This window comes from Chlorocebus sabaeus, chromosome 1, assembly GCF_047675955.1.
Source record: "Chlorocebus sabaeus isolate Y175 chromosome 1, mChlSab1.0.hap1, whole genome shotgun sequence".
In the NCBI taxonomy this organism is placed as follows: domain Eukaryota; kingdom Metazoa; phylum Chordata; class Mammalia; order Primates; family Cercopithecidae; genus Chlorocebus; species Chlorocebus sabaeus.
Genome location: NC_132904.1, coordinates 30723115 through 30747802, shown reverse-complemented (window position 1 = coordinate 30747802; position 24688 = coordinate 30723115). Strand labels below are relative to the sequence as shown.

The 24688-nt window shown below is 45.3% G+C and overlaps 1 protein-coding gene across 1 annotated transcript in view; it reads left to right on the top strand.

The window, feature by feature from the left end:
* Positions 1 to 24688, top strand: part of NAT10 (N-acetyltransferase 10) — a 41533-nt gene that overhangs the window by 7258 nt on the left and 9587 nt on the right. The window contains exons 5-21 of the mRNA XM_008002391.3: positions 829 to 951; positions 3271 to 3332; positions 5421 to 5535; positions 5637 to 5744; positions 9703 to 9836; positions 11008 to 11101; positions 11561 to 11659; positions 14724 to 14860; positions 18257 to 18381; positions 18811 to 18961; positions 19549 to 19645; positions 20445 to 20561; positions 21437 to 21538; positions 21630 to 21704; positions 22293 to 22409; positions 24116 to 24249; positions 24449 to 24497. Coding sequence (XP_008000582.3) covers positions 829 to 951; positions 3271 to 3332; positions 5421 to 5535; positions 5637 to 5744; positions 9703 to 9836; positions 11008 to 11101; positions 11561 to 11659; positions 14724 to 14860; positions 18257 to 18381; positions 18811 to 18961; positions 19549 to 19645; positions 20445 to 20561; positions 21437 to 21538; positions 21630 to 21704; positions 22293 to 22409; positions 24116 to 24249; positions 24449 to 24497 — 1839 coding nt within the window. The remainder of the gene's footprint in view (positions 1 to 828; positions 952 to 3270; positions 3333 to 5420; positions 5536 to 5636; positions 5745 to 9702; positions 9837 to 11007; positions 11102 to 11560; positions 11660 to 14723; positions 14861 to 18256; positions 18382 to 18810; positions 18962 to 19548; positions 19646 to 20444; positions 20562 to 21436; positions 21539 to 21629; positions 21705 to 22292; positions 22410 to 24115; positions 24250 to 24448; positions 24498 to 24688) is intronic.

Below are 24688 nucleotides of genomic sequence, written 5' to 3'. Positions count from 1 at the left end.
TTCCCCATTCTCCCAAAAAAGACAAGACAAAATTAAGCACAAATCCCCACATTCAATGTGTTTATCATATACACCTACGACTGTGCCCTTTATTATGTCGAGTTACATACCTCACAAAACATGGGTTGTCTCCTGTACTCCTGGCTTGCTTCCCACGTTGGAGGTCAAAAAAGAGGGCGTTTTGCCTCATTTTCACCTTTACTCAGGGGAATGCCCTGGGTGATCACTGATTCGTAGGGAATGGTCTTCTGCTTGCTGCCTTGATCAATTGCCTGAGTAATGACTCCTGGGAGCAGGAGCTCCCCCTTGTGGTATAGTTTTGTCAAACAGGTTTGGGCTATAAATGGCAGAAAATGTAAGATGTTTCTGAAATTCAAGTGTGAATCAATGAAGGCTGGAAAATTTGTTTCCAAATAAGATTTTATCAGAGAGGTTTTTGACATATAAAACTAACAATGTCTCTAATAAGAGACCCATTTTTGGCATATAAAACCAGGTATTCATATATTCGAGGGCTTGGTCCTCTTCTGTGGTGCGCCCTGTGTGTGTATCCTGGGAAGTCAAGGTGGGAAGAAGTACGGTCTTGGCTTTATGCTCCGAAGTCTTTTTGCCTTATCACCTTGCTTTGGTTAAGAGTCCCTTGGGTTAGGCCAGATGCAGTGGCTCACCTGTAATCCTAGCATTTTGGGAGGCCCAGGTGGGTGGTGAGCCAAGATTGTGCCACTGCATTGCAGCTTGGGTGACAGAGCGAGACTCCATCTCAAAAAAAAAAAAGCCCCTTGGGTTGGTATTCGCATGAATACCCTTTCTCACGCCCCCTTCTTCCAGGATTTCGAAGCCTTAACTCCAAACTTGCTGGCCAGGACTGTAGAAACAGTGGAAGGTGGTGGGCTAGTGGTCATCCTCCTACGGACCATGAACTCACTCAAGCAATTGTACGCAATGACCATGGTAAGCATCTGTTTTTAACTTAATTGTGAGGGTTCAAGTAAATCTGTTTTTGCTGTGTTCTGCTTTCTTTAAAGAATTCCTGTTGGGCAGCTCCAGTGAGTAGCCAGCACAGCCTCTGGGCTAAGAGCTCTTTGATTTTAACTGGTGAAAAAGTCACTGCAGTTAAATCTCAGGGTCCCTGAGTGTGCCTAGGAATCTCTGAATTTCACCTTTGTTTTCAGGCATTTGCAAATTCTACATCAGTGAGATTCAGATATGATGCAGCTTTTATGTAGTTAAATTTTCTGGAATGATACTGTATAAGGAGCAATGCCAGTGCCTAAATTTGTGTATTGCAAAAAAAAGGACCATGTGCAGACTCCTCACTGGCCCTTACCCTAATGGATGACTAAGGAACATTTGCTAGTTGTACTCCCAGTTTGGCAAGAATTTCAACTCCAGCAGATATTCTGTTCTCCCAAAGCAAAAGACACTGAGGACATGGTGAGGAGTTAGGGATGTGTCTCACCTGATGCAGAGCTGGTCTCCTCTCTCTATCAGTGTTGCCAAGTCGTGTTCAGAGGCAAGTTTTAAGTCATGCCCATGCCCAGCAGCTCTGTAATGGTGGTCGGATTGGACTTGGTCTGATGAAATGAACTTTCCTCAATCTTAGGGGCTGTTTCCTGTCATTACTTCTCCCATCATCACTTGCACTACAGCCCTTTTGGCCTCCTCGAACGTCCTCAGACATGCCCAGCACACACTCATGCTAGAGCCTTGACACTTGCTGTTCCCACTGGAATGTGCTTCCTCTGGACCTCTGCCTGGCTCACTTCCTCATTGCATTCAAGTCCCTGCTCAGATATCACCTCATCCGTGTGGTCTTTCCTCACACCCTGTTTACAGTAGGCAGCTCTGCCTGTCACTCCTTAACTGGCTTTATTTTTCTTCAGAGCACTTGACAGTTACCTAAAGTTGTTATTATTATTATTAGTCTGTCTTTCTGTACTAGTCTCTAAATTTCATTGGAGGGCTAGGCACAGTGGCTCACGCCTGTAATCCCAGCACTTTGGGAGCCTGAGATGGGTGGATCACCTGAGGTCAAGAGTTTGAGACCAGCCTGGCCAACATGGTGAAACCTCATCTCTACCAAAAATACAAAAAAAAATTGACCACGTATGGTGGTGCACACCTGTAATTCCAGCTACTAGGGAGGCTGAGGCAGGAGAATCGCTTGAACTCAGGAGGTGGAGGTTGCAGTGAGCTGAGGTCACGCCACTGCACTCCAGTCTGGGTGACAGGGCAAGACTCCATCTCAAAAAGTAAAAAAATAAAAATAAATAAATAAATAAATAAATAAATTAATTAATTAATTTGATTGGAACAGAGGGTTAGTTTTCTTTGCTGTTGCCTTTCCAGATCTTAGAAGAGTGCCTCGCAGGCCAGGCACGGTGGCTCAAGCCTGTAATCCCAGCACTTTGGGAGGCCGAGACGGGTGGATCATGAGGTCAGGAGATCGAGACCATCCTGGCTAACGCAGTGAAACCCTGTCTCTACTAAAAAATACAAAAAACTAGCCAGGCGAGGTGGCGGGCGCCTGTAGTCCCAGCTACTCGGGAGGCTAAGGCAGGAGAATGGCGTGAACCTGGGAGACGGAGCTTGCAGTGAGCTGAGATCTGGCCACTGCACTCCAGCCTGGGTGACAGAGCGAGACTCCGTCTCAAAAAAAAAAAAAAAAAAAAAAAAAAAAAGAAGAGTGCCTGGCATTTAGTAAGCATTCCTTAGATATTGGAGAGTGAATGAATGACTTTGTGTTCATATCAGTTTGTTCTTCCTCTCTCTCTTACATGGCTACCTACTTATTCTTCAGGCCTCAGCTTATCTCAGAGAGGCCCTCCCTCACTGCCCTACATAAGTGACCCCCACTTGCTATCCATGCAGTCTGTATTTCACATGTAGCATTTGCCAAAATGTGTATTTATCTACTCATTTTTCTTCCTCCCTCCATTACACTCCAAGTGCCGTAACAGAGGTCATGCTTTGTTCACTAGTGTATACGCAGCATATCTGGCACACAGTATGCCAGTTTTATGAAATAAATGAATATAACTTAGGATGCTAGAAAAAAATGTGGAAAAGTGAAAGATTTTAATAAGCAACATTGCATTCAGTGTCTGATCCCAGTTTTAGCAAATACCATTTGGCACAGCAGGGTGTGTGGGAGTGATTTTGTTTCCAGCAAGATTGCCCATGTCTCCTTGGATAGAGCGTTGTATTTGGACCCTGGTCCTCAGCACTGTTTGCATGCCTTTGTTAATGGATGTTGTCTTTCTTTGTCAGGATGTGCATTCCAGGTACAGAACTGAGGCCCATCAGGATGTGGTGGGAAGATTTAATGAAAGGTAGGTCTATAGTTCCTCCCAATTGTGGGGCAGCTACATTGGGAGGGATATTTTTATCTTGGACTCAGCTGAAAGCTTTGCTTTTGCATTGGGGAAAGTAGTACACGATTCCAAAAATGATGAAATTCTTGACAGCAGCAGCAGTTGTGAGACTAACTGGAAGCAGTGAAATGTAGTAGAAAGTCGGAGCCAGGAAACCTCAATTTTGTCTTGCTGCTGGCCCTGGCAGTTCAGTTAAACCAAGTTACTCTCTCTGGCTCTTAGCTTACTCATCTTTTAAAGGAGTGATTTTTTCTGGATCACTGTTTCCCAGAAGATATTTCATAGAACACTAGTTTTTCCAAACTTTTTATTATGGATATGACATATTGGCATAGTAAAAATGATAAGAAAAATATGGTGGGGGGTGAGATGTAATTAGAGGCAGAAAAAGGTGACAAAATGTTTCTTCTGAGCAAAGGATCACCTGTAATTTCAAGTATGATATACAATTTGTTATCTGAAATTAAATATTTATTTATTTATTTGTTTATTTATTTTGAGACGGAGTCTCACTGTGTTGCCCAGGCTGGAGTACAGTGGCACGATCTTGGCGCACTGCAACCTCTGTCTCCCGGGTTCAAGCGATTCTTATGCCTCAGCCTCCCAAGTAGCCGGGATTACAGGAGCCCACCACCATGCCTGACTAATTTTTGTATTTTTAGTAGAAACAAGGTTTCACCATGTTGGCCAGGCTGGTCCTGATCTCCTGACCTCAAATGATCTGCCCCAGCTCCGTCTCCCAAAGTGCTGGGATGAGCCACCGCGCTTGGCCACTTTTTGTATTTTTAGTAGAGGTGGGAGTTTTACTGTGTTGGCCAGGCTGGTGTCGAACTCCTGACCTCAAGTGATCTGCTCACTTCAGCCTCCCAAAGTGTTGGGATTACAGGTGTGAGCCACTGTGCCTGGCCATAGAACACTAGTTTTTTGAGAGGGACCGTATGAGGAGAGTTTGGCCATATATGTCTGGGAAGCACAGATACTATTTTTCCTTTATGAAGATTTACCCTAGCCTGTTGTAATCTCTGAAAAGTCTTGCAGCAGCAAGGACCTGTTTAACTGATTGTTTCCCAAGTTTATCTTACCACAGTTTTTTTTGGTGGGGTGGGAACACCAGTTAGCACCCTGTGAAACGCCTTAGGAAAATTTGATCTAAATCAGTGGTTCTCATCTGGAGCCATTTGGCCCCCTGGGGACGTTGGGCAATGTCTGGAAATGTTTTGATTGTAATGACTTTGGGAGGTGGTGGTGGGTGCCGTGGGCATCCAGTGGGTAGAGGCCAGGGATGTTGCTGAACAACCAGTGGTGCACAGGACAGCTCCACACCAAAGAATTATCTGGTCCGAAATGTCAGTAGTGCTGAGGTGTAGAAATCCGAGCCCTGATGAACCCTGGGGGCCTTTCTCATTTTAACCATCTGTGATGCACTAACTCAGTAGAATGAGCGGATCAGGAGGAGCAGCTGTGTGCTACTGAATACAACAGAAGCCTGTGAAATCTTTTTCTTGCAGTGGGAGGATGTTTGAATTTTATCGTCAAACACATTTTTTTTCCTGCATGCAAGAACGTTTGTATTGTATTTCTTTGGGGAGCTTTCCTTTCCCCTTGTTCCTTTTATTTCTTTTTCCTAGTGACAGAAGGTGAATTCATTTGTGTTTTTTCCCTGTGTGACTGGTGATCATATGGGGTTGGGTTTGGAATTCCCCATTTAAGGATAGCCTGAAACACCTCAGTGCTAAAGAGCAAGCCTGGGAGGATGAGGGGAGGGCCCCGTGGCATAGGGAATAGCGGCAGTCATGCACAACAGGAGGGCTTATAATTGATCTCCTAGGATGAGCTCTCGGTTTTCTGATTTGCTGTTTAAAGTATGTTCAGGTGCCTTGTGGAGGAGGTGCTGAATCATCTCACGCTGCTCTCCAACTGGGTTTTAGCTTTTTCTGGTTTTCTTAGAGACACTTGGGGCCAAATGATTTTTTGAAGAAAAGTTATACTCTGTGTAGACATTGCATGCCCTCCCCAACACTTCATTGCAGCGGTTTTGTTTCTCAGGTTTATTCTCTCTCTGGCCTCTTGTAAGAAGTGTCTCGTCATTGATGACCAGCTCAATATCCTGCCCATCTCCTCCCATGCTGCCACCATTGAGGCTCTGCCTCCCCAGACTCCGGTGAGTCTGTGCTGGGGTCCAGGAATCTGGGGGAGGCTGTGTTTTCTCTGTTGTTCTTCCTGTGGCAGTGACAGACCTTCCCCTTCTCCTCTCTCTGGTAGGATGAGAGTCTTGGTCCTTCCGATCTAGAGCTGAGGGAGTTGAAGGAGAGCTTGCAGGACACCCAGCCTGTGGGTGTATTGGTGGACTGCTGTAAGACTCTAGACCAGGTGAGTGTGGTGCTCAGAACTTCCAACACAAAGGTAGAATATAGCATACGGAGCGCAACAGAAGCCGAGGTACGTTGACCCAAGACTCAGATCCTCCTTGGAGAAGGGGGCTTTTCCCCTTGCTCATACTCGTGTGTGCTCAGCAACAGTAGGGCTATTTCATGTTGTCTGGGTTCACAAAAGAAGTCTAGGGATTACCCCTCCAGTCAGGCGACAGATGGAGCAGATGAATTATTATTTTTTAAAAGACGGAGTCTCTCTCTGTCACCCAAGCTGGAATGCAGTGGCATGATCACGGCTCACTGTAACTTCGAATCCCTGGCCTCAAGCAGTCCTCCTGCCTCAACCTCCTAAGGTGCTGAGATTATAGGCATGATCCACTACATCTGGACAGATTACACTGAGAGAGGAATCCTCTCACTACTTTTTCCAAGAGTGGGCAATATACCCGTGTTCTTCGATTTCAGTTAAGTTTTGATAATATAAAGTTTTTGCCTATAGCTTATTCAGAAGTGAGAGGAGAACTTAAGGCCCCTAGTCTGGTATTTACCCTGGTTCCAATGTGAGGTCTGATGAGGGCCGGGCCCTCTGGGGTGATATGTACCTATAGCAGGCTGGGTGAGAGCTGCCAGGATGCATTTCTGTGCTCACCGAGGTGGTCTGCACTGGTAAACTTGGCTTCCCTGGTAGTTCCTGGGCCATGATGGGAACTGACTGGGTACAGCCCAGAGGTCTTTGAACTGTCAGGTGTGTTCAGGGTTCTAGGTCAGCTTGAGCCAAATGAGCAACATGGGTTGCTGCCCTTGAGAAGGAAGATAGCTGCAGTGACACCTCCCACTTAGGGCTGAGTCCCAGCAGGCTGGCTTCCCTTTTCATTCTGGAAATATGATCAGCAGCTACATAGCTCTTTATGCAGCTCTGGCTGCAGGCCCTAGGCTTTTTTGATTCACTTCCTGGTACCCTCTGTATCCAAAAGAGAAGGAGTGAGCGATAGGATAAAGCAGGAGAGACTGATTCTAGTTAAGTAGTGTTATAAGAAAACAAATGGCCTATGACAAAAAAACAAAAAGTTAATAGAAAAAGAGTACATAAAGAAATAAGAAGTGGTGTTTCCACTTGGCAGTTTCACTCTGCAGAAACAGCTGCTGTTAACAGTTTATTATGTATCCTGCTGTCTCTTTTTTCATGCACATAAATGAATTAAATGCAAAGGGGTCATGCTACAGAGTGTAAGTTGTCCACTGTTAGACATTTGGATTGATTCCAGCATTTCCACTATTAGAAACAGTGCTCTTAGGGGATTCTTACAGGTAAGTCTGTGGGCACTATGTTTAGGATACATTTCCAGAAGAGAAATTGCTGGATCAGAGGTGGTGTGTATTCAAATGGGTGTTGTACCAGTTGATGGAACTATCCAGTGTGTGGAAATGCCTTTTTCCCTACACCCTTGCAACAGTGATTCCTATGAAACTTGTAAGTTTTTTCCAATCTGATATGAGAACATAGGACCATTGTTTTAATTGGTGTTGCTTCTTTAATTAGGAGAGAGGAGGATACCTCCTTCATACAATTATTGGTCATCTGTTGTTTTGTTATTGTTGTTGCTGTTGGTTTTTTTTCTTTTTTTCTTTTTTTTTTTGGTCAGCCAGTCTGCTTATTTCCTCTGCCCACTTTTTAGTTGGATTTTGGCCTTTTTTATATTGGTTCTTCATTTTAGGATGCATTTTAGTCTAGATTTGGTACCTTTCTGTTATGTCATTGGATTTTTCAGAGTTTAAAACTTCCATAATATAAAACAAAAGGGTAAAATATAGCCTTCAGGCAAGGCCAAGTTAAGTAGGACCTGGATTCCCTTTGAGTGTTTTCATCTGGAGAAACTCTGGCTTCCTGAAGCCTCTCCCCTTCCATCTACCTTGGCCTGTGTCTCTTCAGTGTCTTCTTAGCATCATTGCTTAGGCACACTTCCTCAGGACCATCTGGCCTTCTTCCCACCCTCAAAGACATATTCCCAGCACAGATCCAGCTGAGGAGCACAGTTTGGGCTGTAAGTAGTTAGTGGCTCCTGTCCTTCTGTGTCACTGGCACCTTGCTTTTGCTTCTAGGTTCTCCTCTAGGCACTGGGGCCCAGCAGTAGGCAAGAGGGATGTGCCTGCTTCATGGAGCTTGCCTCCTAGTGAGATGAGAGAGTCAGTAAATGAAAGACATGAGCAGATCATGTGGTGAAGCAGAAGATGCTGCGTACAATGGGAAAAAAGAAAATGTTGCAAAGAGGGATAGGGCATGACAGCTGAGGGTAGGGTGCTGCGGTTCTACATACAGGGGGCAGGGGTGGCCTCAGGTAGGAGGTGATTTTGGAGCCAAGCCATGAAGGAGGTGAGGTGAGGTGAGGAAACAAGCCCTGTGGCTCTTGGGGAGCCAGTGCTTCAGGTAGAGGGAGCGGCACGTGCATGGGCCTGGGGTAGGGATGTCCCTCTGTGTTCCAGGCCTGGCAGGGAGGCTGAGGGGCTGAAGCAGGGTGAGTGGGTATGGAGGAGGAGATTTTTGGAGGATCTTTCAGGCTACTGGCAGGGCTTTGGCACTTACTCTATAAGAGATGGGAGCAATGGAAGCTTTTATGTCCATAGTCTCCTCTCAGCATAGCTGCCAGAGGCATCCCCAGACTTCTTTTTAAGAGGATCCTCTGGCTGCCATGTTGAATATAGACTGGTGGGGTGAGGATGGCAGCAGGAAGACTAGTCAGGAGGCTGCTGTCATGATGGAAGAAGGATAGGGTGGTGGCTTTGAGCAGAGCAGTAGAGGAGGATAGTGGTGTAAGGAATGGTAGGATTTTATATATGTTTTGGAGGTAACAGGATTTGCTGACGAATCAAGTTATCAGGGAAGAACTGAGGAGACTTTGGCCCAAGCAGTTGAACAGTTAACTGAGATGGGAAAGACTAGGTGGAGGAGGTTTGGGGCAACTTTAGGCGTTCAGTTTCAAGTTTGAGATCTGTAGTGTACAAATGGGAATGTGCAGGAAGCAGTTGCATGTATATAAAAGTTTGGTGTGGGCCAGCTGGGTGTGGTGGCTCTCATCTGTAATCCCATCACTTTGGAACACTGAGGTGGGTGGATCACGAGGTCAAGAGATGGAGACCATCCTGGTCAACATGGTGAAACTCTGTCTCTACTAAAAATACAAAAATTAGCTGGGTGTGGTGGTGTGTGCCTGTAATCCTAGCTACTTGGGAGGGGTGAGCAGGAGAATCACTTGAACCCAGGAGGTGGAGGTTGAAGTGAGCTGAGGAGGTGGAGGTTGAAGTGAACCCAGGAGGTGGAGGTTGCACCACTGCACTCCAGCCCCTGGTGACAGAGTGAGACTCTGTCTCAAAAAAAAAAAAAAAAAAAGTCTGGTGTGGGCCAGGCGCCATGGCTCACGCCTGTTAATCCCAGCACTTTGGGAGGCCAAGGCGGGCGGATCACCTGAGGTCAGGAGTTCGAGACCAGCCTGGCCAACATGGCGAAACCCCATCTCTACTAAAAATATAAAAATTAGCCGGGCTTGGTGGCACGCACCTGTAATCCCAGTTAGGAGGCTGAGGCAGAAAAATCGCTTGAACTTGTGAGGCGGAGGTTGCAGTGAGCTGAGATCGCACCACTGCACTCCAGCCTGGGCAACAAGAACGCAACTCCATCTAAGAAAAAAAAAAAAGTCTGGTGTGCAGGGAAGTGCTCCAGACTGAAGCTATAAATTTGAATTATCAGCATCTATTAATAATTGGTACTGTAGGCCTTGAGACTGACAGGAGATGACCAAGGGAGTGAGAAGTCCAGGTGCTGAGCAGTGCTCTCTGGCCTGCAAGAACTGCCGCCCTCTTATTTAGCCTGGCATCAACCTCACTTCTCCACAGTGATGGTGGTGAATGGCAGAAACTTGGACCTTTCTTGGAGTTCACCTAATGTGTCTCTCTTTCCACAGGCCAAAGCTGTCTTGAAATTTATTGAGGGCATCTCTGAAAAGACCCTGAGGAGTACTGTTGCACTCACAGCTGCCCGAGGACGGGGAAAATCTGCAGCCCTGGGATTGGCGATTGCTGGGGCCGTGGCATTTGGGTAAGGGGATTCGATCCCCCATCTTTAGGAACTCTGGGTGCTGTGGGGGTAGTGTGCAGGGTTGGGGTCAGAGGACTGGTATCTGACGTTCCTAGTTCTGAGTTCTGAGTGGGTTCTGTGTGTGATTTCTCTAGGTCTTGATTTCCTGCCGGGAAACAGCAGCACTGTTTCCCCAACCCACCCTAAAGGTGCATGTTTACTTGTGTGGAAACATAGACACATATATACCAGGGCCTTTGTAATCACTATTTACAGTTGAACAAACATGCAGAAGCAAAGAAATGGGAGTAAGAAACTTTACACCTCTCAGGGCATGAGAATATGTGTGACCAGCCTTGCTGACTGAGAAAAGTACAACTTTGACATTTTAATGATTTTGATTAAGAGAAGCTTTCTTTGGCTTCTGAGGAGCTGGTTTTAGGTGTGATGTTACTTTCTGTTCTTTTCTATTGGGTATGGAAGATACATGCAACTGCCAGTAGAGTATGTTCTTCCAACTTCTCAGCCATAATAATGCACCTAGAACTTACTGTGTTTGCTTTTGTGCATTATCTTCCTTGGTGCTCTTTAGAGCTCTGTGGGCATTTTATAGATGAATCGACCCAGGCTTGGGGAGTTCCAGTGATTTACCCAAGATCCTCCAGCAAGTCAGTGCTGGTAGAGCTGGGGCTTGAGCTTAGCTCCTGACTCCTTGTCCTTCGTTCTTCGTGCTGCTGTAGCTGTAACAGTCAGCCTCTTAGCCATTAGTATCTGCTGTTAGCATCCTTTATACTCAGCAAGGCAAAGCTAACTTGGAGGTTAGCTTTGGCCTTGGCCTGAGCACCGATTGAGCTCTCCAGCTTCACCATTTGAAAGTCTCAGCACAGCTAGTGATGGACGTGAAACTACTTACTGTAGCAGTGCCCTGGATTGGGGAGCAGTCTGTCTGTTCTGCACACTGAGGGCGTTGTCTCCACAGTGCTTCTAAGCAATTTGCTTTCACAGATGTTGGTAGCTAAATGTCTGGAGTTGCTTTGCTTTCCTTCCTAAAAGGTGTCCTGACTTTTTCCCTTGCTGTTACCTCTGGTTATCGCCTTTGGGACAGGAGCAAACAAAAATATTTTCTTTTTTAAATTGTTTCTTTAAAATGTTCCTAATTTCTTAAAAATCCTTCTTTTATTTTCTTCTGTAGGTACTCCAATATCTTTGTTACCTCTCCAAGCCCTGATAACCTCCATACTCTGTTTGAATTTGTATTTAAAGGATTTGATGCTCTGCAATATCAGGTAGGAAATTTGGATTAAGAATTTTTATTTTGGACCAGGCGTGGTGGCTCACGCCTGTAATCCCAGTACTTTGGGAGGCCGAGGTGGGCGGATCACCTGAGGTCAGGAGTTCGAGACCAGCCTGACCAACATAGAGAAACCCTGTCTCTACTAAAAATACAAAATTAGCTGGGCGTGGTGGCACATGCCTGTAATCCCAGCTACTCAGGAGACTGAGGCAGGAGAATCGCTTGAACCCGGGGTGGGCAGAGGTTGCAGTAAGCTGAGATCACGCCATTGTACTCCAGCCTGGGCTCGAAACTCCATCTCAAAAAAAAAAAAAAGAAACAAAGGATTTTTATTTTGATACAGTGCTGGGTTTAAATCCAAGTGAGGTCTTTAGAATGCTTGCTTACTTTCATAATATTTAGTTTCTAAAACTTGTTTCTAAAGTTTGTCATTGGTTTGACTCCCCACCAGGAACATCTGGATTATGAGATTATCCAGTCTCTAAATCCTGAATTTAACAAAGCAGTGATCAGAGTGAATGTATTTCGAGAACACAGGCAGACTATTCAGGTGAGGCTTGTTCTCAGACCCTGATGTGCAGGGCCAGTATCTTGCTGTATTTTACTGGCTCTAAGATGTTTCCTGTTATAGACATGTATGTCTTATGTAATTGCATCTCTTTTAGACAATGGTGGTGTTGTTTGCTAAACCTGTTCCAGATTTTCAGCCTCTTCTAAAGAAAAACATTCAGCAAACTAACAAATATATGTAGTTAGATTGAAAAGTTGTGTTTTTGTCCTTTGAATATGGAATAAGTGGGGTGGAAAGTATGCTGATTAATTAAAAGAGAATCTTTCTTCTGACATCAGTTCTAACTTTGCTTAGTTATTGCAGTTTTTGAAATGTTGCATTTGTAACTAGAACAATAACCTTACAGCTTAAATGAAAAAAAGAACTTCGCAAAATGTGCTCTGAATCTTTGTGGTTTAGCCAGTGGCCTATTTTCTTTTTTAAACAGTGTTTTCCCGAAAGTTCTAAAAATCTCTAGCACTCTGTAAGCCCGAATGGTCTGCACTTGTCCAAAGGCTGCAGTTTTGCTAAATCTCTAGGAGGGGCATGAGGTGACGGGCTTACAGATGGACTGAGACTAATGGGCTCTTACTGGAGGAAGTTCATTGATTGTTTTTGGAATGGGGTTGGGAAGTGAGCCAGGTGAATTTGGCAGTTTGTACCCTAGCATTTTATGCCTGTCAAAGCATATGTATATGCATGTCAAATAAGTTATACCTTTGTATCAGAGGCCAGATTATAAACAAAATTAAGTGTTTATGCCCTTTACCTTATTTTTTTCTTACTAGTCTCTTTCTAGAATCTCTTCATTCTGTATATTTCTTCTCACTTTTGCTTGATTCTCCCAGCTGGGAGGAGGACAGGCTGCTGTTGGTGAGGGTCAGGCTGCAGGCAATGAGAACACGGAGACCTGTTAAAACTCAAGAAAAATACACAAACCGAAGAAGGAAAACATTTCCATGAAATGCCCTGCCTCGGGCCTTGCTCCTTCTTGAATTTGTAATCAAATACTCTCTCATATTACTAGAGTTCTTTTGTCTCCAGTGTGAGCACAGAGGAGGTGACCTTACTTTATGAGATTCCATTTGTGTTCCTTTCAGGCCTCTCTTTGGTCTCAACATTGAGAAAAAGAAGAATATTAGATAAAAGTTGGCTTCACCTCCCTTGGGGGGCTGCTTTCTGCTGCTTTTATGAGATGCTTGTTTAGTTTTTCCCTTGAAAAATCTAAGATCTGGGGCCCTGTTGAGGATGTACGTTCTGCTGCTAGCAATGAGTGGGGTTGGCCAGGCACGGTGGCTCATGGCTGTAATCCCAGTGCTTTGGGAGGCTGAGGTGGGCGAATCACTTGAGGTCAGAAGTTGGAGACCATCCCGGCCAACGTGGTAAAATCCCATCTCTACTAAAATTTAAAAAAATTAGCCAGGCATGGTGGCATGCGCCTGTAATCCCAGCTACTCAGGAGGCCAAGGCAGGAGAATTGGTTGAACCCGAGAATTGGTTGAACCCTGGAGGCAGAGGTTGCAATGAGCCGAGATCATTCCACTGCACTCCAGCCTGGGCGACAGAGTGAGGCTTTGTCTCAAAAAATAAAAAAAAGAAATGGGTGAGGTTGTCGCCTCCCTGGCTCATCAACTTGTAGCAAAGCAGTTAGAACGTCTTATTTGTAATGAAATAGTTCAAATGTATAGGAGAGTGCAGAGACCAATATAACATTCAGGTGCCCAACACTCAGGTTTAAGTATTGTTGACATTTTGATGTTTGCTGTGTTTGTTTCATATTTTAAATGTCACTTAAATTTTTGTTTTAAAGAACTAAAACATCACAAATACAGTTGAAGTCCCTCAACCCCTTTCCATCCTATTCCCTTCTGTCCCTCCCCAGGGGTGACTCATTTCTGATACTGGTATGTGTCCTTTCAGTTAATGTGTTTCTGTGTTTACTACATAATTATCTGTCCATAGGTGGTAACGTACTATACTTGTCCTCCTTCATCTTTCCTTTTCTAACATTTGTTTTCAAGATCTATGTAGATTAAAGCTTGTAGATCTGGTTGATTCATCTTTAGGTGTTATATAAGTAAATTATATTTACATGTATGTTTCTCAAAGTAGAATTGTTGGGTTTTAGGATTGTGTAGTTTTCCAGCTTTCTTAAAATTTGCCAAATTCTCTTTCATAGTGTTTATACCAATTTACCCCCATGCCAGCATTCATTTGAGTTTTAATTTCTCTAAGAGCTCACCAACTCTGGAAGTTTTACAGCTATTTAAGTTTTGGGAAATGGTATCTCCCTGCTGTCTTTAGCATTTCACTGATTATTGGTGAGGTTGAATGTCTTTGTTTATGTTAATTGGTTATTCAGGTTTCCTATAAGATACCTCTTCATTGGTTTTCAAACCACTTTAAACCTAGCAGGAAGCCCTGAAGAAACTGAAGAGGTTGTTTGTATGCATAAAGATATGTAAGTGTGCATGTATTAAGAAAATAACAAGTTCTAGAAATGTCTGTCAGCAGGGAGACTTGGCCTTTATAATCATGCCATCAGAGCAGGGAGCACAGTGCCCGGCATGAGAAGTTCGACATCTTCCTCTTTAGCCACCACTGGGGTCGAGCTGTGCCTTGAGCTCATCGAATTCCCTTATCTGAGGCTGGGGGAAAACATGAGGAGACGAAGGAGAGATAGGAAAGGGAGCCACCGTCTATCTATCAGCACTGTGAGTCAGGCACTGGGCAGGGCATTTTTACATACCTGCTTTATTTTTCCCTCAAGCAGCCATAAGGTAGGTATTTCCTTCACTTTGCAGGAGGAGGAGTCTGAGGCACTGTGGGATTAAGTGACTTGTCCAAGGTCACATGATCAGGGGCTGAACTCTCTGAACCCAGGTGTCTGACTCCAAGCCCATCCCATTTTTGCCCTGCCAGGAAAAAGTAGAAAGAAGGAATGAGAGGAGAGAAGGAAACAGGCAGAGAGAGGAAAGAGAACAGCCTTTATGATGAGTCACCAGTAATCACAGCTGTGACGTGAGTTTGCTATGCTAATAATCTAAATTTTCCTTCCCCACAGTATATACATCCTGCAGATGCTGTGAAACTGGGCCAGGCTGAACTAGTTGTGATTGATGAAGCTGCCGCCATCCCCCTCCCCTTAGTGAAGAGCCTCCTTGGCCCCTACCTTGTTTTCATGGCATCTACCATCAACGGGTAAGGTACCATGAGCAGGAGTCCTTACTCCCGTGGCAGGCTCTTGCAGATTCAGGGGCATGTAGCGAATGTGGCCTGGGCCTGGACAGCTAAGTCTGATTCTCAGAGGCTCTGAGTGTTTGGGGCTGCTTCGCTCTCTACTGGCCTTCTGCAAATGGAAACTGGTCTCTTAATGAACTGTTACACGTCTCTGGCCCGACATGAAATGGGCAGCATAAGACTAAAGAATTTTAGTCTTATGTGCTGAGTGTCTGCTTCTGTCTGTAAGTGTGATAAAATGTTGAAAAATACATGGATGGCGATACCAATACCTTATATCTTAGAAAATATAGTATTAAAGTACTATAATTATCATAAGAAAGCAAGCTCATAATGACATGAGTGTTTTTTAAAATTTGAAATATTTAATTTTTCAATTTGAAATATTTAGTGTTTGCTATTGAAAAATTACAACAGGTAAGCGAAAGAAAATCACCTGTAGCCAGGTGCGGTGGCTCACGCCTGTAATCCCAGCACATTGGGAGACCGAGGCAGGCGGATCACAAGGTCAGGAGTTCGAGACCAGCCTGACCAAAATGGTGAAACCCCGTCTCTACTTAAAATACAAAAAAATAGCTGGGTGTGGTGGCGTGTGCCTTAATCCCAGCTACTCAGGAGGCTGAGGCAAAAGAATTGCTTAAACCCAGGAGGTGGAGGCTGCAGTGAGGCTGAGATTGCCTCACTGCACTCCAGCCTGGGCGACAGAGCGAGACTCTGTCTCAAAAAAAAAAAAAAAAAGAAAAGAAAGAAAAATCACCTGTAATTCAACCATCTGGAGATAGATTTTGTTAGAATTTTGGTGTACATTTTCTCTGCATTTACTTTTTTCATTTGAACAAAAACATTTTTAATTTGCTTTTTGAATATAGCAATGTATTGTGAAATCTTGAGGTCATTAAATATATATCTCCAATATTGGCAAGATTTCTGTATGGAAATCACATCTTAAAGAGATTATTCTGTATGCAGATTTATTGTGACTGTTTTGCTTACACTGAAAATACTGAAATAAAATGGGTTTTTTCAAACAGCTTTATTGAGATATAACTCACATACTGTACTATCTATCCATTTAAAATATGTAATTTAATGGTTTTTAGTATGTTCACAGAGTTGTACAACCATGCTCACAACCAATTTTAGAACTTTTTTTTTTTTTTTTTTTTTTTTTGAGACGGAGTCTCGCTCTGTCGCCCAGGCTGGAGTGCAGTGGCCAGATCTCAGCTCACTGCAAGCTCCGCCTCCCGGGTTCATGCCATTCTCCTGCCTCAGCCTCCCGAGTAGCTGGGACTACAGGCGCCCGCCACCTCACCCGGCTAGTTTTTTTGTAGTTTTAGTAGAGACGGGGTTTCACCGTGTTAGCCAGGATGGTCTCGATCTTCTGACCTCGTGATCCGCCCGTCTCGGCCTCCCAAAGTGCTGGGATTACAGGCTTGAGCCACCGCACCCGGCCAGAACATTTTTATCACCCCATAAAGAAAGCCTGTGCATCCTCCTCCAGTTCCTCCACACCCCCCAACCCTAGGGAGTCACTAATCTACTTTCTGTAGCCATAGATTTGCCTATTTTGGACATTTCATATAAATGAAATTATAAAATATGTGGTCTTCTATGACTGACTTGTAGTGTATATCAGTATTTCATTCCTTTTTGTGGTTGAATAATATTCTATTGTATGGATATACCACATTTTATTTTTACTTTTATCTGTTGGTGGACATTTGGGTTATTTCTCCCTCTTGGCTATTATTAATAATCTTGCTTTGAACATTAGCGTGCAGGTTTTTGCGTGGACATGTTTTTCAGTTCTCTTAGGGATACACCTAGGAGTGAAACTACTGGGCTAACTCTATGTTTGACCATGTGAGGAGCTGCCAGACTCTTCCAAAGCAGTTGCACATCTACATTCCCACCAGCAGTGTATGAGGGTTCTGACTTTTCTGTATCATCTCACACACTTTTTATGTTTCATTGTGATTATAATCATTCTAATAGGTGTGAAGTGACCTCTCATTATAATTTTCATTTGCATTTCCTGGTGACTAATGATGTTAGCATCTTTTCATGTGTGTGTTGGCCACTCATGTATCTTCTTTGGAGAAATGTCTATTCATATCCTCTGTTCATCTCTCTTATTGGGTTGTCTTTTTTATTAATGATTTGTAAGGGTTCTTTATATATTCTTGATAGCAGGTCCCTTATCAGATGTGATGTACAAAAATTTTCTGCCATACTATGGGTTTTTTCACTTTCTTTCTTTTTTTTTTTTTTCTTTTCTTTTTTTTTTTTTTTGAGACAGACTCTCACTCTGTTGCCCAGGGTGGAGCGCAGTAGCATAATCTTGGCTCACTGCAGCCTTCACCTCCCAGATTCAAGCGATTCTCTTGCCTCAGCCTCTCGAGTAGCTGGGATTACAGGTGTGTACCACCATGCCCGGCTAACTTTTGTATTTTTAGTAGAGACAGGATTTCAGTATGTTGGTCAGGCTGGTCTCAAACTCCTGATCTCAGGTGATACGCCCGCCTCCCAAAGTGCTGGGATTATAGGCATGAGCCACTGTGCCCGGCCACTGTCTTTATTATAATGTCCTTTGATGACAAAAGTTTTTAAGTTTTGTTGCTTGTGCTTACTCTGTTTTCTTAAATATGTAAATGGAATATCTTTGGGAGAGCTTTGTTATGTGGGGTGGAGAGTGGGAATAAAACACTCATTCTAGCTTTTATAATTTGAGTAAGAGGAGGTATTTTACAGTCTTTGAATATAATAATGAGTACTATGAAATGAGGTAATGAAAAAAGTGCTCTGTGTACCCTGTGGTCGCATATGCTTGTGACTAAAGACAAGGAGAAGAAACTCAACAATGAAAGCTGATTGAGTTATCAGATTATAGGTGATTTAATTTTTTCCCAACATTTTTTAGCTGTTTTATGTCACCTTTTAAGGGGGCATAGTAATGAAAAGAATTTCTGAGGTGGTGAATTTCTTTTATTACCCAAACTGGAAATGTTCTCAGTTCATTTCCTTATGCACCGTACTTCCAGAAGCAGCTCCGTTAGTTGACCATTTAACTATGTTTCAGCTTCACTAAAACTGCCTAAAGGCTTTATGCTAAAGGCTTTACTTACACCCTTTTTCCAGTCCTTATTTTTTAAGTTCACATCACCCTCGCTGAGCCACCGTGCCACCCTGCTGCCTCTGGACAGGTGCCTGCTGTGCTGGAAGTTCAGAGATGAGCGAGGCTGTCCTGGGGGAAGCAGGGATCTGATGTTTCAGCAGGTGGAGGAAAGCAGCTGTCTGTCCCCTCCTAGACAGTGGATTTGGTACCTCGTGCCTGATTCCTTTTGCCTTTGCTTCTAGCTATGAGGGCACTGGCCGGTCACTGTCCCTCAAGCTAATTCAGCAGCTCCGTCAACAGAGCGCCCAGAGCCAGGTCAGCACCACCGCTGAGAATAAGACCACGACGACAGCCAGATTGGCATCAGGTACCCCAGAACCTGACCCGGGCCCCGCGGTTCACAGCAAGGCCCTTCAGACTTGCCGATCCTCGCTTCCCCTGTGACATCATAGGCAGCACCAAACCTTCCCACCATCAGGCTAGGAGGTTGAGTCCCCAAGAGGAGAAGTAGCTTTTCTAGGCCAGTGACCAGATGGGAGCCAGACTAGGGCCTTCTGATGGCGGGGTCCTTGTGTGTCCTTGTCTCGGCATGGTTGCGTTGAGATCCCTTTGAGGTTGGTATGGTGGCAAGTTGAATATCCACCAAAAACAATTTTAAACCACCCAGTTTAAATTCTTACCACACGTCTCTGGCCACCATGGGACAAATATAAAGTGAAACATTTTTCCTTGCTTGTTTAGACAATACATATTTAATCATTGTTTCTTCTTTTGTGTGTGTGATTGTGGGGAGCAGCGCGGACACTGCATGAGGTTTCCCTCCAGGAGTCAATCCGATACGCCCCTGGAGACGCAGTGGAGAAGTGGCTGAATGACTTGCTGTGCTTGGATTGCCTCAACATCACTCGGATAGTCTCAGGCTGCCCCTTGCCTGAAGCTTGTGAACTGTATCCTTCTCTAGGTTTCACTGGCCCTGTGAAAAGGAGAGGGGCGGTGTAAGAATTCAAAGGATTTGGGCCCTTTGTTTCATAGGATGCTGCTCTAGGGAATGGGGAAAGTTGAACATTTTCAATTTCCTTTTTCTCTTCTTCCTTCTTTTTTTTTTTTTTTTTTTTGAGACAGAGTCTCGCTCTGTTGCCAGGCTGGAGTGCAGTGGCGCGATATAGGCTCACTGTAACCTCTGCCTCCCGGGTTCAAGCAGTTCTCATGCCTCAGCCTCTCCAGTAGCTGGAATTACAGGCGTGTGCCACCACGCCCGGCTAATTTATATATTTTTGATAGAGACGGATTTCACCATGTTGGTCAGGCTGGTCTTGAACTCCTGACCTTGTGATCTGCCTGCCTCAGCCTCCCGAAGTGCTGGGATTACCGGCGTGAGCCACCACGCCCGGCCCTCTTCTTCCTTCTTTTATGTGTTTCTGCTTAGGACACTGAGCTCCTGTTCCCATCTAGGGAAATTTGTTCTGCCTCCAGAGAGTAGTATGACCAGTCTTGGGCTGCTTGTTTTGTTTTGGTTTCTTAACTCCAGACCCAGCTACTATGTTAATAGAGATACCCTCTTTTGCTACCACAAGGCCTCTGAAGTTTTCCTCCAACGGCTTATGGCCCTCTACGTGGCTTCTCACTACAAGGTAACTGCAGCTAGCCCTTGTGTGAATGTCAGCAGGGAGCTTCAGCATTTGGCAGTCCCCTTTTACCTGATTTACATCTTTTATTACCTAGTGGCTTAGGTGACTGTTCCATTGGGACATTGATGAGGTCCACTGATCTTGCTGTGTGTAGGTATAGAGCATGGAGCTCCATGCAGTAGCTGGACAGGGTGGAAAGCCGTGCCCATTTTTAAAGGGCTGCTTTCATTTCTTGCCTGCCTACTAAACTGATAGGATGAGGTGACATTGCAGTTGTGGCCCGGTGGTACAGTTTGACCTGAGACCAGCTTTGTAGCTCTAGGCTATTTTTATGAAACAGTGCATTTGAGAGTTTAGAATATCTGAGACTCTTAAAAACGAAAGGGTTGGTTAGAAAGGATACTTTTTGAATGTCTAGGTAATATTTTTATGAACAGCCTGTAACGGAAGGCTTGAAGAGTTGGCGTTAGAAGTGGTGACAGTTTTTCCTGAAATAGCAGCCTCTTATCTGTAAAAAGTTCACTTCCTAGCTGTGAAATACGTAGTGCTAAATAAATTCTCTTCTGCTGTCCAGCCTCAGTGCTTAGGGTGAGAGGACAGTAGGCGTTTGAGGCTAAGTTCCACTTAACTTGTTATGAAGAGTCTCAGATTTGCCAAAATACTAGAAGAGTGCTTTGCTGGAGCTCCTCACTTGGCTTTGGAGAAGGCAATACTGCAGTCATCCTGTGGTTCTGAATCGAACCTCTTGTGTAAAGGGCAAGAGGAAGAGTGCTTCTCACTGACCCATGTTTGGCTTCCACAGAACTCTCCCAACGATCTCCAGATGCTCTCCGATGCACCTGCTCACCATCTCTTCTGCCTTCTGCCTCCCGTGCCCCCCACCCAGAATGCCCTTCCAGAAGTGCTTGCTGTTATCCAGGTATCGGAGCAGAGGCATCCTTGTGGCAGTGATTTGGGGAACCACTGAGGCATCAGGAATTAGTGGCTCAATAACTGCATTGTGGGAGTTTTGAAACTGTGGAGTCCTCATCTGGAACCAAGGGGCTGGGTCTGTTGAGACAGGCGATAAGGGTGCACTGGAAGAGGTCAGCGCCGCTAGACCTCTTCAAGACACCCAAAGCTCCGCTGTTCATGGACGGGGAAAAGCCAGAATCGACCACTCTCTTATTTTGACTCACAGCTTCTTCCACAAACTGACATGTTTTCTCCCTTTATTACAAAAGCAATACATGGTGCTTTTTGCATTAGAGGCTACAGATTGGGGAACCAATTTTTAATGCCTAGCATGGATGTATTTATGCATTTCTGTATCACTTTTCCTTTTCATATACATGGGAACGCAGTATTTAGTAATCTGCTTTTACTTTTAGGCAGTGTATAAAATACTCATACTCTACATAAGTTTTAAAAGCTGTGTAGTATTTCATTATATGCATGTACCATTTGTTCAACCATTCACCTGCTAGATGTTTGAGTTGTTTTGAACTTGTGCTGTTCTGTACAGAGCCTCGTGAGCATCCTGTGTCTTGATGACATTGGCACACTCACAACATGCATAGAGACTTCTTCCAATGTGGCTGTTACTTTTTGGGTCAGGAGGCTGTCTTCTGTCTTGTAACATGGGGCATGGTAGTTAAGCTCCTGTTAGGAATGGATGTGTCAGTCAGTGTCAGGGTTAAACCTGAACACGGGGGTGGAAACAACTGGCCTAGTCCGAGAAGCAAGCTTTATTCTGTGAGTGGGCTGTGTATCAGAGCTGACCTTTCTTCCTGCACTGTCCTGCTTCCCCCACAGGTGTGCCTCGAAGGGGAGATTTCTCGCCAGTCCATCTTGAACAGTCTGTCTCGAGGCAAGAAGGCTTCAGGGGACCTGATTCCATGGACAGTGTCAGAACAGGTGATGGGCTTTCCCTGGCATGTCTGAGGGAAGCTGGCGGTGTCTGAAGATGTCTGTGTTGCTAAGTTATTGGTTTGTGTCTCCCACACAGTTCCAAGATCCAGACTTTGGTGGTCTTTCTGGTGGAAGGGTCGTTCGCATTGCTGTTCACCCGGATTATCAAGGGGTAATGTGTCCTCAGGCTCCCCTGAAGCCGTGTTGCTGGCGGCACTTTAGGGCGGGGGTACTTGGTGGTTGGAATAAGAAGATGGTCAAGCAGAAGCAAGTGAAGTGTAGGCACTTCCCTGCTCTGGAGAATTTAGCCAGGGTTCGGGGTGGGCAGGTGGACAGGATGATGGCATATGCCCACTCTTTCTTTGTGAGAGCAAGGACTTGTGAACCAGACCCGCATACCAAAATTACTTTCTTAGAACACCTCACTGGGTAATTGGCCGTAGAAGCTTCCTTTTCAGGCAGTGGTACGGAAACTGCCTCTCTTTTGGGCTTGCCCATCTGGAGATCAGAAACCACAGCCATCCTTACCGTCAAGTGGCTGTTCTTGATGGGCTAGACCAGTGTTAAGAACTCGGGTCACACTGCTTTCAGTCTTAAGCGTCTCTGCTTTGACCTCATTGAGGAACTTCATTGGTTCTCTTGCCCCGTGCAGTTTGACGGGGAGGGAAGGTTCTCTAGAAGCAATACAGGGGAGTCACCATGGCTTAGACTGAGAGCAGCTCTCTTCCCTCTGCCTCTTCCCCTTCATGTTTACTCCTAGATGGGCTATGGCACCCGTGCTCTGCAGCTGCTGCAGATGTACTACGAAGGCAGGTTTCCTTGTCTGGAGGAAAAGGTCCTTGAGACGCCACAGGAAATTCACACCGTAAGCAGTGAGGTAAGCGTCTTTCGACGAACTTTCTGTGTCCTGCTTCTTGGGAGGATAATTCTCTGGGTTTTTAGGGGCATCAACAAAAACCAGTCCAGAGCTTTGGGCCCCTCTCTCATTTTCTTCTACTGCTGCTTTCTCCAACCGAACACTTGAGATCCTCAGATAAGTATCATTGGGATCATCTGGCAGCTTGTTAAAAATGTAAATTCTTGAGCCTCATTCCAGACCTACTGAATCAGAAACTCTGGGGTAGACCCTGTAATCTGTAGTTTAACAAGATTCTCAGGTGATTCTGATGCTTGTTCAAGTTGGAGAATCACTGCTGTATAATCTCTTTCACCCTACACTCAGACTAAGGGAAGTTCTGTCATTCCTTGATAAGAATGACTGATACTAGTAACTGTGACAGCCTTTCATGTGCATTCACTGATTTTCTTTTTTTTTTTTAATTTTTTTTTTTTTGAGACGGAGTATCGCTCTGTCGCCCAGGCTGGAGTGCAGTGGCGCAATCTCAGCTCACTGCAAGCTCCGCCTCCTGGGTTCACGCCATTCTCCTACCTCAGCCTCCCGAGTAGCTGGGACTACAGGCACCCGCCACTGCGCCTGGCTAATTTTTTTCTATTTTTTAGTAGAGACGGGGTTTCACCATGGTCTCGAGCTCCTGACCTTGTGATCCGCCCGCCTCGGCCTCCCAAAGTGCTGGGATTACATGCGTGAGCCACCGCGCCCGGCCACTGATTTTCATAGTATGTCTATTTGGGAGCTGGGCAAGGGGCTTTTATTTAAGTCGAAGCAGCTGGGCAACATGGCAAAACTCCGTCTCTACAAAAAATACAAAAATTAGCTGAGCGTGGTGGCACACACCTGTAGTCCTGGCTACTTGGGAGGCTGAGGTGGGAAGATTGCTTGAATCCCAGAGGTTGAAGCTGCATTGAGCCGTGATCTTGCCACTGGACTCCAGCCTGCATGACAGAGCCAGACCCTATCTCAAGCAATGAAAAAAAAAAAGTTCAAGCTCAGAGGTTTGTCACTTCCCAAGGCTGTCAGGTGATAGAACCTGGACTTCATGCTGGATCATAGGAACCTGTCTGTCCCTTTGTAAATCTGTCGGGCATTTCTTTTTTCTTTTTTCTTTCTTTCTTTCTTTTTTTTTTTTTTAAGGAGATGGAGTCTTACTCTGTCTCCCAGGCTGGAGTGCAATGGCCTGATTTCAGCTCACTGCAACCTCTGCCTCCCAGGTTCAAGCAGTTGTCCTGCCTCAGCCTTCTGAGTAACTGGGACTACAAGCACACACCACCATGTCTGGCTAATTTTTGTATTTTTAGTAGAGATGGGGTTTTGCCATGTTGGCTAGGCCAGTCTCGAACTCCTGACCTCAGGTGATCCGCCTGCCTCGGTCTCCCAAAGTGCTGGGATTACAGGCATGAGCCACCACTCCCGGTGTCTGTCCATCATTCCTAAACTCTGTGGCTATCTTCCTGCATTCTGGAGGTCCAGAGCAGTGTGACTCCATGCATGTTGAGGTGTTTTGTGTACGTGGGAATGATTGCTTGACTGTGGTGTTCCCATAGTTTGACAACCACAGCAACAAACCAAGAAACCTCTCCCAGTTTTTGTTGTGCTAAGTCCAGAGTGAGCTGTGGCAGGGTTGCTTGACGATGTCTCTCTCCCTGTGTCCAGTGGACTGTGTTCTCTCCTTGGCATCTTCACAGGCTGTCAGCTTGCTGGAAGAGGTCATCACTCCCCGGAAGGACCTGCCTCCTTTACTCCTCAAATTGACTGAGAGGCCCGCTGAGCGCCTAGATTACCTGGGTGTTTCCTATGGCTTGACCCCCAGGCTCCTCAAGTAAGTGCCTGCCCTCCTTCCTCAGCATCACTCCTTGGCATTGAGAAAGAAGAGTTCTGTGGGCTGTGTGTCTGTTGGTAGCTGGTGCCTGTGCTAGCCTGCTGTTCGTGGCCTGCTCTCCTGGTGCTTGCCCTTGTGTGTCTGTCAGCCGCTCCCCAGAGGCCACACACAGTGACCTACTGTCTTTGTATCTTTGCAGGTTCTGGAAACGAGCTGGATTTGTTCCTGTTTATCTGAGACAGACCCCGGTGAGTGAGGCATCCAGCAGAGGAGAGGTTTAGGTTTGCCATTGTGGTAGGTGACAGGCCTGTCCTTGCAAAGAGCCCTAGTGCGTCCCTGCTGCGTCGCTCTGAGCAGGTGGCTGTGCCTCTGAAGAGGTTTATTCTGATGGACACGGAAACAGCCATCCTCAGGGACGGGCCACGTCATCACACATTTC